At 36.0% G+C, this 17500-nt stretch overlaps 1 protein-coding gene across 1 annotated transcript in view; it reads right to left on the bottom strand.

The window, feature by feature from the left end:
- The window catches only part of COL5A2 (collagen type V alpha 2 chain), a 198583-nt gene that overhangs the window by 98572 nt on the left and 82511 nt on the right, over positions 1–17500 (bottom strand). Inside the window, exons 2-6 of the mRNA XM_053698600.1 lie at positions 14871–15089; positions 7342–7355; positions 5138–5170; positions 2983–3015; positions 1709–1762 (exon numbers count right to left, since the gene is read on the bottom strand). Of these exons, the coding sequence (XP_053554575.1) occupies positions 1709–1762; positions 2983–3015; positions 5138–5170; positions 7342–7355; positions 14871–15089 (353 nt within the window). The remainder of the gene's footprint in view (positions 1–1708; positions 1763–2982; positions 3016–5137; positions 5171–7341; positions 7356–14870; positions 15090–17500) is intronic.

Consider the following 17500-nt stretch of genomic DNA (forward strand, 5'->3'; position numbering starts at 1 on the left):
TTATTGTTTTAGTTTTCCCTAAATAAACAGTCATAGGGAAATAAGTCATTTTTAGTTGTTTGCATCTGAGCCTTTTCCACTAGCTCATAAACTTGCCATCATTTCATGATGCAGCACTGACATCCAGTGTTGATTAGTAGCAAATACAAACTGGTAGAAGATCATTATTGCTTTGGTGCAGTTTTTAGCAGTTCTATTCACAATGAACATCATAAAACACATGAAGGTTTAACATGAGAAAAATGAGTCAATTGTAAAGTGGACATAAAGTTGCAATAAAAAAATCCTCAAATGTCAGAGCATTTTCTTATTGTAACATTACTTGCCTATGCCTGTGTGGTTAACACCCACAAAATAGTTTAAACACATAGTTGAAGTCAGCTCTAAAGCAGCAATACACTGACATAAATCATAAGAGTATGCTATTTTCTTATAACTGTTTATGTTCCTTTAAGTTAACCAGTTGAACAAGAAATGTGCTAGTAGTTTATAATAATTATTCGATAGTTAACAGATATATAGATATTAAAATCTTGTTTAAAAGTTGTAAGTCTAAATCAAGTCAGCAGTTTTAAGTGCATAAAACAAAAAGGGGCCGATTTGTCATGGGCTGAATGATCGCTAATGCCCCTGTTTCCGCGCGAGCCTTCAGGCTCGCCAGAAACAGCAGTTATGAAGCAGCGGTCTTAAGACCACTGCTCCTTAAAGGGACAGTATACTATAAAATACTTTTTCCCTTAATGTGTTTACAATTGCTTTTTTTACCAGCTGCAGAGTATAAAATGTATGAGATTTGCTTTTTAAGGCTTATTTGTGTATATTAAAGCTCTGATTTTGTGTTTTGAAGCCACAGCCTAATAAAATGGGTTGAGCTTGTAGATATAATCAGATCTCATTACTGTATCACATTGTGCACATATACCTGCTTCTTTATCTTATATCTGTCCTTAAAACAATCACCAGTACTTTGAGAGAACAATGGAAAATCAACATTTTATTACCTTATCTCTGCTATATCCCACTGGGAGTGTAATTTCTTCTGCTGGATGTGTTTACAAAGCTTATCTATAGCTGGTATGCGTGGCCACAAACTTTCAGAATAGGTGGGTATACCACATGCTAAATCAACAATTTCAAATGCCAATATAAGGGTAAAGGAGCTACTTGTAAACAATTTAATACACTCCAGCAGGTAAAGTGGATCATTGGGAACAAATTAAAGGGGAGAAAATTTTTGAGTAAACTGTCCCTTTAACTGGTCTGCCTCCTCTGAGGCTGTGTACATCAATCTGTACGATCGGGTTGATTGACACCCCCTGCTAGATCTGTAGGGGTGGCATTGCACAAGCAGTTCACTAGAACTGCTTGTGTAATGTTAAATGCCAACAGTGTATGCTGTTGGCATTCAGCGATGTCTGGAGGACATGGTACGCTACAGCGTATCATGTCCACCAGCCTTTGATAAATCGGCCCCATAGTGTTTTTCTAAAGTAGATCATTTTTGTGGGTATGATTAGTGATACCACCTCAACTGCATGATAACACAGAGAACACTTAGATTTTGCTGAAAAAGGAACTACTTAATTAAAAAATATTACCCACACCAGAATTAGCTCACAGTGCTACAAGTTCTGCTCTAATACATACATATTCAGTGTGTGAAAATGATGTATTTCCTATTAATAACTGCAAATAATCTTTTACTTACAGGTTTTCCCTTAGACCCTCGGTCTCCTCTTGGTCCTTGTGAGCCCGGTGGCCCCTATTACAAAACAAACAGTTATGTTACACAATATATTATATTCTGGCAGTTAAGTGAATTGTAATGTTTATTTCTAGTTTTGGCAGAGGTCATGTTCAATTTACTTAAATGTTTTTTAGTCTTTAATAAAAAAATTGCAAAAACATAAAATTAACATTTTATTAAAAAAAAACATATACAACGTAAACTTGTAAACCATTACATTTCATAGCCCATATCAGAATATATGGCACTAGCTGCTAGACATGCACAGACAATAAAAAATTGTTTCAGCTGCTATTTCCTATGGGGAGGCAGAGAAGCAGCTGGACAACAGCGTAATTGAAATAAAGTTTAAGTAGCAGCTAGGGCTACTTCTACAAGCCAGTAGCAGAACAAAAAGTGAAGCTTAAAAAACGGATTGGCTGACACAAGTATCAACTAACTGGCATTGTTTAAGCATTATTGAATATTGTAAATTCCAGCTTAAATAGTGTAAATAATTCTAACCATTTCCTGACTGCAGAAAAGCCTTTCCTGACTTCATAGTAACAGTTTTAACAACACGAATTAATCAACAAAATGTTTGTGTCACCTGCATTGAGTCATTTTCAGAATGTTATGAAAACACCAAGGAGACAGCAGAAATCTAACAAACAGTTACGTATTAGGGTTAGCAATAAGGTACAGTAGAATTTAAATAATTTTTCTTGTACTTTTTGTTAAGTGAGAAATCTTGCTAGAAGAGTGTGTAGACATTGAGCACAATTATATATAGGTAATGGAATCTTTATTAGGTCTGTTTATTTATATGCATAACTACAAATGTGCTAGTTAGCTCATTAACAGGACTCTTAATGTAACTACATTGTCATAGGCATACTTCAAAGTAATATCAGCACATTCCCAGTAGGTTGGTCCAAGGGCTCAAGTCTGGGATATCTTTTTGTGACAAATATCTTAGCAACTAGGCAATTAAAAGACTAGCCTGCCCCCCCCCCCCCCCAACAGGGATGTCCTTAAAATGTGTCTGCCTCTAGCCCTCAAGGCTAAATGTTGGACAAACCAATTTTATAAGATAAATAAATGTATCTCTTTAATGTTTATTTATTTATATATTTTAGGTACTTCGTGTAGGTAAAGCAATTTAGCACATTTCCTGTCTTTAAACAGATTTCTAATGTGTGCTTCTATTTTAATACAGTTGTTGCTGTCTTAAAAAAAAAGGCTGAAAGACTTACAGAAGGCCCTGGACGTCCGCGAATGCCAGACACCTAAAAATCCGAGACAGAGAAAACAATATTTAGAAGAGGTAATCAGTCAATGAGTATATTGTTTGTCAGATGAGTACAGTTTCATTTTGGCTTTGCATTATTTTGAAACAACCTCTAAGACAACAGTGGAGATCACTGGTTTGAGTATCATTACAGATTGACTTAGTTGGATGCTACTAGACTATATCGTATTTTAATGTATGCAGCAACTGAGCTAGTTTTCAAACACAGAAAGATACATGAGTGTAAGAAACTTATTTTATTTTTTACAGTTGTTTTGTATTTAGATATACATACCCAGCATACCTTTTAATGCAATGTACATTTTCAATATACATTTAATGCAATTTACATTTGTATGGCCTAGAATGTTTCATTGATTCATCCTTGTCTTAAGAAACTCAATATTGTTCCCAAAGTACAGAAACTGAATCCAAAATATAGCCAGATATTATTGTAAAAGAGTAGCAAATATCTTTCTACATAGTATATATGACTTTGAACCACAGACAAAACACATTGTGATAAACTACTAAACTCAAGTGAAATCTGTAGAAGACACAAATTCAACATTTAAAACTCAGATTTCGAACGTAAATTTGTGAACAAAGGAAGCTGAACTTTTATATTGATCCTCGCTTATAACAAGCCATAATGAGGGGTCAATTTAATCCAATAAAAAAGCCACGTAAAGCGGTTAGCACAGGATTTGAAATTCAAAGCCATACTATATAAGACTTCCTTGTTTTTATTTTGGTTTTCTATTTATTATTATTTTACCCTGCAGAAGCCTGTCAGATAATTTGTACTGATGACAGTTAATCTATCTAATTGTTTAATAACATCTTGGCTGTTGACATTGTTTTGCTTTCTTTTTTGAAACTCACAATATAAATATATACACAAATTTTTTATTTTTTTTTAAACCCACAATATCTTTCATGATACAGATAAAGCATACATTTTAAAATAACTTTCCAATTTACTTATTTGCTTCATTCTTATGGTACCATTTGTTGAAGGAGCAGCAATGCACTATTGTGAGCTAGCTGAAAATGTAGGTGAGCCAATGACAAGTGGTAAATATGTTCAGCCACCAATATGCAGCAAGTTCTTAGTAGTTCATTGCTGCTCCTGAGCTTACCTACAGTAGGTATGCTTTTCAACAAATGATATAGAGAAGGAAGCAAATTAGATAAAGAGTACATTAGAAAGTAGATTAAATTTGTTTGCTCTATCTATAAAACAAAATTAAAAATGAGGCAAATTGCCTACATCATCTATTTGATAGGCAGCATTTGCAGGTTACAGTTTGCTTTTTGACCTCTCTAGGGAGGGTGGGAGAAAAACAATTTTAAAGCAAGGTGTTTAATGCCCTTTTAAACTAACTAGCTTCAATGTTTTATATTTGCTTTAATAGTGTATCTTTAGCTTATCTTTTGTACCTCCTCAGAAACCCATAAGAAAAGCCTGTTACTATAATAGCGTGTGTGTATTAGTGCAATTCCTCACCAAACATTCAAACATTAAAATCATGTATTTAACTTTTCAAGTAATTCCTAGATTATCCTAAACATAACAATGAAATTAGTATTTTGCCAATCAACTTAGTCAATAAATTAAAGGGACAGTCTAGTCCAAAATAAACTTTCATGATTCAGATACAGAATGTAATTTTAAACAATTTTCCAATTTATTTTTATAACCAATTTTTGCTTTGTGCTCTTGGTATTCTTAGTTGAAAGCTCAACCTAGGAGGTTCATATGCTAATTTCTAAGCCCTTGAAGGTCGCCTCTTCTCTCAGGGCATTTTGACAGTTTTTCACCACTAGAGGGTGTTAGTTCATGTGTTTCATATAGATAACAATGTGCTAACGCACATGTAGTTCAGGTGAACCAGCTCTAATTGTCTAAAATGGATGTCTGTCAAAAGAACTGAAATAAGGGGGCAGTTTGCAGAGGCTTAGATACAAGGTAATCAGAGGTAAAAAGTGTATTTATATAACTGTTGTTGTGCAAACTAGGGAATGGGTAATAAAGGGATTATCTATCTTTTTAAACAAAAACAATTCTGGTGTAGACTGTCCCTTTAATTCTGTAAGATAATTTTAAAAAAACTTACAGCTGGGACATCTCCAGGTTCTCCTTTTTGACCCTAAGGATGAAAGGAAATGTTATGAAATGTTGTTAGAAAAGAAAGCAATTGTTTAATGTCTGAAAACTAACACAGGTATTTTTTGTATAAATGTTATTCTGCTGTGTTTTAAGAATAAACTCTATAAACATTCTACAAAATATTTCTCACAGTTTCTGTGGAGGGTATATCTTGATGACAAGTCCAGAGTAAGTTCTAGGGTTCCTATTTAGCCATTCAGTGCACAGAATAATTATTAGTAACAATTTAAAATCTGTAATTTTACTACAAGGAAGTGTGCCATAATAATACCATTTAATCAAAATACATTGTAAGGCAGTGATAGCTAACTTGCTAACACATGGAGGCCGAAGATGACAAATTTTAAAAGCCTAAAAAGGGATATGAAACCCAAACTTTTTCTTTCATGAATCAGACACATCATGCAATTTTAAGCAACTTTCTAATTGACTCCTATTATCACATTTTCTTCATTCTCTTGCTATCTTTATTTTAAAAAGCAGGAATGTAATCTTAGGAGCCAGCCCATTTTCGGCTCAGCACCCTGGGTAGTGCTTGCTGATTGGTGGCTACATTAAGCGCCACCCAGGTACTGAACCAAAAATGTGCCGGCTTCTTAGTTTACATTCCTGCTTTTCAAATAAAGATACAAAGAGAACGAAGATTTTTTTTTTTTTTTTTTTGTAATATTAGTAAATTAGAAAGTTGCTTAAAATTGCATGCTCTACCTGAATCATGCAAGTAAAAATTTGGGTTTCATATCCCTTTAAGGGCTATTAATCGCACAAATAATTATACATTTCCTAAATGTGTCAAGTGGCACAGGGCTGAATTTAGGATGCAGGGTACCCTCTGTCTGATGTTCTCTCCTCTAGAAGGCTTTTTTGTGTTCCAGATACTTTGTTTTTCCACCCACAGAAGCCCCAAAGCTCACATTTTAGATTTGATTTTTCCTGGGGCCGCAAAAACGAATGCAGAGGGCCACATGACCCATGGGCCACATGTTGTTCATCCCTGTTGTAAGGTATATGTGAAGTACATGACTGGTGGGCAGTAGCCTATTAGCCATTTTACATGGCCTCATAAATATTATAAAACATAATTAAAATACATGGAAATTCTGTCACACTGTCTGTCTAGCTTTGTGTATTTTTCCGACCCCATTACAGTTCTCTTGGAAGCTAAGCCCAGGATACTTACATTGCAGATACATTCACAGTACATTACCACTGATATGAAACAAACTAAAGAATCTGGACTGTACAACACACTGAAAATCTATTTTAGGGAAAACAATCCCTAATATATATACTGTAGGGGATGCTGCATGTATACGTTTAGAATAAATAGAAAATAAACATCCTTTAGCACTCACTTATTACAATAAACATCTAAAGTTCAGAGTTATTGGTTTGAAATAATTATTTTAAAATAAAACTTTTATTCCAAGGTATTCTAAGTATAATAATACTTTAAAATGCCAATAAAAGGGAAAAAAATACTCATACAAAAGGATGAAATAACAATCATATTAAGATATACTATTTAACAATTATTGTATCAACAATAATAGCCCCTCTTAAATATGGTCACTACCCATTTCTTTAATATCCAATCAAAAAGCAATGTGTATGTACAAACAACATCCTATCAACCTTATGTTAACAATTATTGAGCTAACAATAATTTTCATATTTTCCCTTCTACATGCTGCTAAAATACCTACCCCTGTGCACCAGAACTGCAATTACAGCACAACCCCAGCAGAGGGCACCCTTCCACATATCCTCTGCATATAAGAAACAGGGAACTCTGAAATGCTATTTTTCTATTATAAAACTGTATTATATGCATAGATACAGTAATACAAAGAAAGATGTGGCATAAACACAATATTAACAACTTAAAAATGTAAATCCTTGTGTTTTTTTATAGTGGCATCAGTATGGCTATATACTCATTTATTAAGGAGGAGTATCTTTTCTGGTATTTTTACATTGAATTCAGTGAGGAGCCAGTTTGTCCTTATATTGTGTTATTGTTGTTAAGGATTTTTATGTTCAATTTAATAAAAACCAATAATGACTGAATTCCTTAGAACTATTTCATTTTCATTATAGTTACATTTATTATAAATAAAATGCATGTAAAGAAAAAAAATGTACACTTACCTTTACACCTCCCCCTATAACAACAAATAAGGAAAGAAAATAATTAAATTTATGTTTTCATAATCCTGTAAAGATAAGACGATATATTTTGTTATAGTATATATAGGTGCATTTAAATGACCTCCTGTTCCTTTAGCATATGACCTTCTGTTACTTTAGTATAATGAAGAATGATTAATGCAATTTAAGTGATAATAAGAAAGTATTAATCTTTCCATCATGTAAATAAAATAACTATGGATAAACATGTTTAAAAAATGTGCTAAGATAAAAACTAACAGAGTATGTTTCTGTGCAACTGATACTTAGATTGCTCACTGGCTGAACTTCCACAGAAGATTGTGATTTAGTTAGCAAAGGAACATAAACATAAAACAAATCTGTGAAATAAATTTTTAAATACTCTCTATTAAATGGAACACATGGGTAAATAGTGTGATGTTCCTTTAAATGGTGTATTTTGTGGCAACATCACAGAGGAAATGATAATAAAGTGCATTGTGCACATTAATAGTGGTAGAAAGAGGGGGGATGTTCTTAGTAGAAGGGCTTATGAGAATACAGTAAGTTACTTTTGGGGAAAGGAATGGATTAATGAAATTATTGTTATTTAAAGGGACAGTCTAGTTAAATATAAACTTTAACGATTCAGATAGGACATGCAATTTTAGACAACTTTCCAATTTGCTTTGCTCTCTTGGTATTCTTTGTAGAAACCTAAACCTAGGTAGGCGCATATGCTAATTTCTAAGCCAATGAACTACCTCATTTCTCAGTGCATTATCGCAATTAAAACGTTTTCCATACAAAGTGTAACAATACCACAGCCAGTGAATCAACCTAGCATCATGGAACTTTACATGTGAAAGTACTATGATGCTAGTTGATTCACAGGCTGTGGTACTGTTACATTTTGATTCTTTGGCTTCTATTTATCAAGCTGTCAACCGCAAATACGCTGGAATTCTGCAGCATATTTGTGGCTAGCCTGATTCGCCTTAGTTATCAAACCCTACAGACCGGCAAAAGTAGAATTCAGTGACGTAACATACGATCCGCCGGTCTCAGTCCGACACAAATCGATGCTTACGTCACTCCAGATGTTCCGAATGAAATAATTCAATGTTATTGCATCAACCAATAAGATTTTTCCTACCTTAATTCTGATTGGCTGATAGAATTCTATCAGCCAATCGGAATTCAAGGGACCCCATCTTGGATGACGTAATTTAAAGGAACATTCATTCAGGAAGAAGACGTCGCCAAAAGAGGATGCTCCGTGTCGGATGTCTTGAAGATGGAGCCGCTCCGCGCCGGATGGATGAAGATAGACGATTCCATCTGGATGTAGACTTCTGCCCATATGGAGGACCTCTTCTGCCCGGCTTCGATGAAGACTTCTGCCCGTCTGGAGGACCACTTCGCCCGGCTTCGTTGAGGACTTCGGCCCGGTTGGGTGAAGACTTCTCAAGGTAGGGTGATCTTTAAGGAGTTAGTGTTAGGTTTTATTAAGTGGGGATTGGGTGGGTTTTAGAGTAGGGTTGGGTGTGTGGGTGGTGGGTTTTAATGTTGGGGGGGTATTGTACTTTTTTTTCCAGGTAAAAGAGCGGATTACTTTGGGGCAATGCCCCGCAAAAAGCCCTTTTAAGGGCTATTTGTAATTTAGTATAGGGTAGAGCTTTTTTTATTTTGGGGGGGCTTTTTTATTTTATTAGGGGGATTAGATTAGATGTAATTATTTTAAAATCCGTGTAATTATTTTATTATTTTCTGTAATTTAGTGTTTGTTTTTTTGTACTTTAGTTAATTTTATTTAATTTTATTTAATTGTAGTTAATTTAGGTAATTTATTTATAGTGTAGTGTTAGGTGTAATTGTAACTTAGGTTAGGTTTTATTTTACAGGTAAATTTGTATTTATTTTAGCTAGGTAGTTATTAAATAGTTAACTAATATTAACTAATCTACCTAGTTAAAATAAATACAAAGTTGCCTGTAAAATAAAAATAAACCCTAAGCTAGATACAATGTAATTATTAGTTATATTGTAGCTATCTTAGGGTTTATTTTATAGCTAAGTATTTAGTTTTAAATAGGAATAATTTATTTAATGATAGAAATATTTATTTAGATTTATTTAAATTATATTTACGTTAGGGGGTGTTAGGGTTAGGGTTAGACTTAGATTTAGGGGTTAATAACTTTAATATAGTGGCAGCGGTGTAGTGGGGGCAGATTAGGGGTTAATAAATATAATGTAGGTGGAGGTGGGCTCCGGGAGCGGCGGTTTAGGGCTTAAACACTTTATTTAGTTGCGGCGGGTCCGGGAGTGGCGGTTTAGGGGTTAATAACTTTATTTAGTTGCGGTGGGGTCCGGGAGCGGCAGGATAGGGGTTAATAACTTTATGTAGGTGGCGGCGGTATAGGGGGCGGCAGATTAGGGGTAAATATGTATAATGTAGGTGGCGGTGGGCTCTGGGAGCGGCGGTTTAGGGGTTAATACATTTATTACAGTTGCGGCGGGGTCCGGGAGTGGCGGTTTAGGGGTTAAAACAGTGTAGTATAGTGTGGGTGCTTAGTGATAGTATACCAAGAAAGCTGTAAAAAAGCCGAATAGCAGCGAGATCGATGACTGTTAGTTAACAGTCCGCTGCTCATCGCTCCGTACTTGGTGCACAGCTTTTTGACAGCTTTTTTGGTAATTTTGGGAGCGTATACCAGGTCCGCGGCAGCGATGTTAGGCGATCTTAGGCGAGCGTATTGGTGCCGGCGAATGCAGGTAAGTTGACAGGTTGATAAATAGAGGCCTTTGTATGGAAAAATTTTTTACTTGCAATACGAATGAAAGAAAATTTTTAACTCTTTTATACTCGGCCTATTAATTGCTGGACTCTTCTCACTACGGTGATTTTTTTTTTTTGTCTATAATTTTGTCTTTCTAGCGGATTTCTACTGGGCAAAATCCGCTACCAGCAGCCAGTTTAAACACTCACAGTACTGACTGATACTTCGAAAAGAGACATCTCTTATACTGCCTGGATTATTCCTGAATAGGGTGGCCATATACAACTATCAAGGAAATAATCGATCGAGCCAGTGTGAGCAGTAAGATGACAGCCTCAGTACTGTAAGGTGTAATGGTGAGTTAGTTTTTCTACTACCTTTTCGGCTTTAGTTACCCTGTCCGTGACAGTTCTCAGCTACATACTTAAATTAGCTAACAAACATTCTGTCACGTTCCTTACAAATGTTAGTCTGTGGATTTTAGCAATGGTGTTCACTCCAACACAGATTCTACACGTTACAAATTTAACCTGTTTGCTACCAGCTGATAGACATTTTTTTACAAAAAGCAACAAAAAGACACAATTTGTTCCCTTGGTTTTGCACACAGCATTGCAGTAGTGACTTTAATGGGATACACTCAGATATTTGTCATATCCACTAACAAATAGAATGGTAGGCAACAGCCAGATGCAGCACCGCCCACTTCCATGTAACTCTTGAAAGGAAAGAGTATGAGAAATAAGATGTGTCAAAGAAACGTATAAGTTAGGGTAGAACAACAAGAATGTAATGATGGGGGGGATGATTTAAATAGGATAAAGGAGTACAGTGATAATGACATAGGGAAGATACAGCCAAGCAATATCTGCCACCAAAATGGGCAAATCTAATTATTCATAACTTTCTTTAAAAATATCAATACAATCTCTGTTTCTTAGCTTGCATTTTTGTATGAGCTGTGATGATTTTTTTTCCATTCATAAATATAATGCTTTGATTTGTTATGTTACTATATACAATATTAGTATGTAATATGTACACAAACTATTTCCTGCCAACAATCAAATAAAAAATACAATTCTATAAAAAGTAAGGCAGAGTGTTACTACAGAAAACAAGAACTTCACACTTCTGGTAGATCGGAATCATGGCTATAGGAGTATTTTACAGCTAATACATCAAAATATTAGTAAAGACTATTTGCAATAATTTATGCTCACTAACATGAACAAAAGTCATTTCATTCAGAAATTACTGTTTACCAGACTTTGCTAATTGCTTTATAATATTAGGGAACTCACTGATCCCATGATATATGTCACTACTGATGATGTGACAGATGCATGTTGTCTCCTGAAACATTCTCTTACATAAAATTTACCCTGTTTCAGTTTGGCTAATATGTGTAGCTGTGCTGCTGATACATAAGTGCAGGTATTGTCTGATTGAAGTGTCTATGCTGGATGAGAAAGTATGGAGATGGTACAACGTCAAGGGATTTGTTCCCCTGTTTCATAGTGCTTTGTTAGCAGTGGCGTCACTAGGGGGTGACACCACCAGAAAAAAAAAAATGTAGAGATGCATAGAATTTTTTATTAGAGGGGGCAGTATTTGTGAACATTAGTGGGACTGGGGAAGTTGTAGACATTTAATGTTTTTGCCCCTTGAGCCACCGCTGCAATTTCCACAAATATTTTTCCCGGCTGCTTTTGCTTGTTTGTACTTTGCTCCTCCCCTGCCCAATTTCACTATGAATGTTGTGGGCGTGCCGTGGGGCTTGCGAAGTTACGCTGCTAGCCTAAACCTGCCTGTATATCTGTGCTCACTGCTCAGTGACGTGTGGAGCAGTGGAGTCACTCACTGCTGTGCTGTCTCTCTAAATGGGAACCGGGAAATCGCGTGGGGGGTGCCTGACACCTGACCGCATGACTGACACTGTCTCTAAAGTGAGGAGCCACGTATGATGCCCACCAGACCGGTACGGTTACGGTACACTAAGTGCACACTGAAGAGGTAGGAGGGGAGGGCGGGCGGGTTTCTGGGGGTGGGCAGAGTGCAAAGGTGATTGGCCATAAGAAGCGGTAGGCACGTGGCCCGGGGCTGTGCACTGACAGACTTGCAACAGAGTCACAGAGCAGAATTTTCATAGTTTGCACGCCTAAACCTTTTCTTTAGTGATTTATTTTAGAGTGCTCTGTTTATCTTTCATTTGATGCTTTGCTGAGCCAGAGAGCAGCTCTAGGCATGAGCTTCATAATTAATGCAGTGCAGTTTACATATTTTGTGTGTGTGTGTGTATGTCTGAGTTTCTGTGTGTGTGTGTGTCTGAGTTTTTGTGTGTGTGTCTGAGTTTTTGTGTGTGTGTCTGAGTGTTTTTGTGTGTGTGTCTGAGTTTTTGTGTGTGTGTCTGAGTGTTTTTGTGTGTGTGTCTGAGTGTTTTTGTGTGTGTGTCTGAGTGTTTGTGTGTGTTTGTGTCTGAGTGTTTTTGTGTGCGTGTGTGTGTCTGAGTGTTTGTGTGTGTGTGTGTCTGAGTTTGTGTGTGTGTGTGTCTAAGTGTTTATGTGTGTGCCTGAGTGTTTTTCTGTGTGTGTTTTTGTGTGTGTCTAAGTGTGTTTCCGAGTGTTTGTGTGTGCATCTGAGTGTTTTTGTTTGTGTGTGTGTGTATGAGTGTTTGTGTGTGTGTGTGTATGAGTGTTTGTGTGTGTGTGTGTCTAAGTGTTTGTGTGTGTGTGCCTGTGTGTGTTTTTTTTTTGTGTTTGTCTGCTTTCTGGGGGGGTGACACCATAACTTACCGCACCGGGTGACACCAACCCTAGTGACGCCACTGTTTGTTAGTGAAACATTTCCATGATAACCTCATGATGGTAATTGTTTCAGGGGTTAATGCTTGCTCTTTTAACCATTTGAAAGTATGTGTGAGTGGTAGCTGAATAGGTGCATATCTTTATATCCCTATAAAGCTGATTCATTTACACGCATTTTGTTCTGGAAAAACCAGGTTTGCTGATAGATGTTAGTTATCTCCATACACATCCCTAATATTATTTCAGAAAAAAAAATATAGCTAGGGAACAGTTTTAATTATTTTAGTTGTAAGGGGCAGCTAAACACTGTATGCACACATGTCCTGATTAATATTAATACAATGCATTAGCTACTCCATAGATGATTGGGTATAACTGTCATTCACTCTAAAGACCGCTGCTCCATAACCTGTCTGCCTGCTCTGAGGCGGCGGACAGAAATCAACCCGATCGAATACGATCGGTTTGATTGACACCCCCTGCTAGCGGCTGATTGGCCGCGAATCTGCAGGGGGCGGTATTGCACCAGCAGTTCACAAGAACTGCTGGTGCAATGATAAATGCCGAGAGCATATGCTGTCGGCATTTATCGATGTGCAGCGGGCATGATACGCTACATCGTATCATGTGCGCTCACACTATAATAAATTGACCCCTATGTCTGTATATAGATTTTTACCAAACTTTTTTTGTTGTTGATTTTTTTTATTTGGGGGGGGGTTATTAGTTTGGGTTTTAACAGAGGACTTCTCCTTCCAATAGTCCTGGATAATAAAGGTTTATTAGTGTAGGTGTCACATAAAGTTCAGGCTAGCATTAACCCTTGCACCCATTAAACAGTAAAGGCTTGCATGGAGTGGTCTGGTTGCGACAAGAAGGTGGGCTGCAGTGCACTTTATTTTCACAGAATCACAAGCACAGTATTTTAATGTAGTGAATAATAAAAAAATCATACCCTCTTCTGAATTGGTTTGTGCAGAATAAAGTTTTGTCATGTTGCTTGAATTGTTTTCAGTGAGAACACAACACTAGATTATAAATGAACACTGCCCATACAGCATAGTATTTTTTATTAATGTTGCATTGTTCTGATGTGATTAAATCAGATATTTCATAATGAAATTGTATAATGTGTGCAGTGATGGGACTGATTATGTCATTGGTGTTTTGTGAGGAAATTGGATAACTGCAATTGATTACCATTTTCCCCTAACTTCCACTGTAACTGCTACTCAATACCTCCACTGTAACGTAAACAGTAGCAAAGTACTTTTTATAAAATCAGCTATTAATATTAAAAAATGGAAGTGGCTTATGACAAAGCCTAAGCAGCTGTTTAAATGTAGGAGCTGCACCATAGGAGCATTAGAGTCTTGTGCACTTTCACAGCTATATGTAATAATGATCCCACCCACAAAAAATAAATACAAATAATGTTTGTCTATCAGAAACCCTTTATATAACCACAATAAGCCATCTTTGTATGTATCCTCAATACAAGCACAGTTCAAAATTAAACTGTAACATGAAGACCAAGTATATAGCTGGACCAGGTGGAACCATAAGTCCCAGCGGGCATTTAAAAGGGGTAGTACATAGAGAGAGAACATTCTAGCTAATAGTTTGTTCTAAGGGACATTTGTCACATATTGGGTCTACCAGCTGGGTATCAGAGTGCTTTTTATGTCTGCAGAAATGTAATCTTTGAGACTGCTGACTATGGTCCAGTTTATTTTGTAGTGGATGGACAGTTGGGCAGGACATGATTTCTTGGGCCCAGGCAGCACAATGTCTTGAATCGGCACTGTTATACATGAAAATAACCTATACCTAACTTGTATGTTTATTATTGCTAATGTACTGTATTTTTTGAATAGTAAGTAAGTAAGAAGTAATGTAGGTGGCACCAAAGTCTATGTGACATTAATAAAGTCCTTACTTGGGGTTATTTGGCCCCCTGATGAGCTGCGACATACAGGACAACATTCTCCTTGAGGAACTTCCGGGTTGTCACAGTCAAGAACATCCTGACACTGAATCTCATCACAAAGAATGGCTCCATTGTCACACACACAGATCTGGCACGGTGATGGTTTCCATACATCTCTATTCATGTACATTTTATTATCTTGTTTGCAGGCAATTTCATCCACCTCTCCTAAAAGAGCATAAGATTGCATATTTAGATATGACAACATTTATATGAAACAATAAAAAAACATGTAATAACAAATTGGATTGTTTTAAAGGTTAAACATACTGTTATAAGAACATAATATAAGAACATTAAGCCATTTTACTATAAGAATATTCCTATTTATATAAATATAATATCTTATATTTATACAAAAAGATATGAATTGATGTCTGTCACAGTCCATTAACCTTTGTGGATTTCTGTTTGAAGAAGATAATCAGGAAGACCTGGTCTACAATTAGAATACTGAATCAGTATTTTCTGACTTCTGCAGTAGAGAATACTCGCTGTAAAGCAGCATTCTTTTCAAATACCATAATATGATAGTGCAATGTGCAGCCAGCTACAGAAAGAGGTTTGACTTCTGTTAGACATGCTAATAAATGATCTATAATAGATAAGAATGTCCCCTGTATATGGCCCCACCAAATGCAGTTATATGGTTTTAAAGAACACTGGTAGTCCATTTCTTTCTGATTGTTAGGAATGGGGGATATTTAGTTTTAACATATGTGGACATTTATTTAAAGATCCAATATGTTCTTCCAGGGGAAATGATTTATGTCATAGGAACACTCTGCTTCTTAAGTAACATCTGGTCTCAAGAGTAAACTTCCTCAACTAAACCAAAACCAAGTTAAGCTCTTGTGAGAAAACAGATTGCACAGCTGAAGAATCCATGCTGGAAAGCATTCCATTCACTCCCCCTTCTGTGCATGACTTACTACATTATTGTATTTTGTTCCACAAATGCTGCTTTTTCTCCCCAGATGTCTGGCATAAGATACTTATCTTTGAGCATTTGCTTCCATGGACAGTGTTCTCAGCTTTGACATGAATTTCATATAAATAGGTTTTATTTGATTGTCGAATATCTTGTATGGGGAGTCCATCAGAAAATAGTAAAATGCAGAAAGTGCGCTGCTCAAAGACTTATTAATATGTATCTGTGGGATTATCCTCCTATCAGGCTGCCAGGGACAAACACAGAGTAAAGAAATCATATAAGCTTATCCTGAACATTATAGTATTAGTATGCCAATACTTCATACAGTGATATAGGTAGCTTATATAGGCCTTTGCAGTCTGGTAGCAAATTCTACATTTCTACATTTAAAGAAACCTGGAAAGTAATAGTGTGGCAAGGCTGAAGAGCCCTGGCATTCTATTACAAGGCACTCTGAAATGCATTAAAACTATCTGCATTAGGATTGTATAACATTTAATCCATGCCACATGCACAAACTTGGGCACTAATCTGAAGGTACATTTCATGCCCAGACCACACTTATCAATAAGAGTGTATTGCTAATCTCTGCCTTTTAAAGATTGTGTACAGCATTGTCTATACAATTAGAGTGATTAATAAAAAAAATTGCTAGTTTTGGCACCTTGAAAGGAGATTACTGCCAGGGTTGCCAGGTGTCCAGTATTCAATGGGACAATTCAGTATTTTATTTAAGCAGCTGTACAGTAAAAGCTTCACAAAAATACTCGACATTTGAAAGTCAAGTTTTTTTGAAGTCACTGAGTGTTGGCTAAATGTAAAGGGCCTCCTATGCTTAAAACTCATTACAAATATGGAGCAGAAAGAGATGAGGGGCAGTCAATGTGGTCAATTCACTTCTGTTTATGAGTGTTACTGGCAGCCAAATATGTAAAACTATTGATTTGTATATTACTTACAGCCAAGGGGTAAAATGACTGCTCAGTTGTGAAAAATATATATTGTAATATCAAGAGTGGGGAATTTTAAATGTAATAAACTTTATCTGAAGTCTAAAGGAATGTAAAATACAAACCACAAACTGTAAATGCAGCAGAACTCTTGTGTCATGCAGTGCTATACACTGGACTGGGCTTGTATCTCATTCACATACAGAAATGCAGGGATCTGCCCTTTTATAATCTTGTGAGGAATCTCGCAATGTTGGAGGATCATTTTGTATAATCTCATCTGAGCGGAGAAATTTATATCATCAGGCCTAAAGTTTGATTTTCAAATAGAGTAGTAGATTTTGTTTAGTGTCAAATTTCAAAATTAGTCCCATTTTCCTTTCCTCTGAATCATGTGACAGACATCATCCAATTACAAAAAGTATATACTGTGAATTATTTCACATGGTCAATATTAGTTAATGCCAATAAAAAGATTGTGCATGCTCTATCTAAATCACAATTCATTTTTTAAATACAAACTTGCCTGTAAAATAAAAATAAAACCTAAGCTTGCTACAATGTAACTATTAGTTATATTGTAGCTAGCTTAGGGTTTATTAGTTTTAAATAGGAATAATTTATTTAATGATAGCAATATTTATTTCGATTTATTTAAATTATATTTAAGTTAGGGGGTGTTAGGTTTAGGGTTA

The sequence above is a fragment of the Bombina bombina genome, chromosome 1, assembly GCF_027579735.1.
Source record: "Bombina bombina isolate aBomBom1 chromosome 1, aBomBom1.pri, whole genome shotgun sequence".
NCBI classification, from domain to species: Eukaryota; Metazoa; Chordata; class Amphibia; order Anura; family Bombinatoridae; genus Bombina; species Bombina bombina.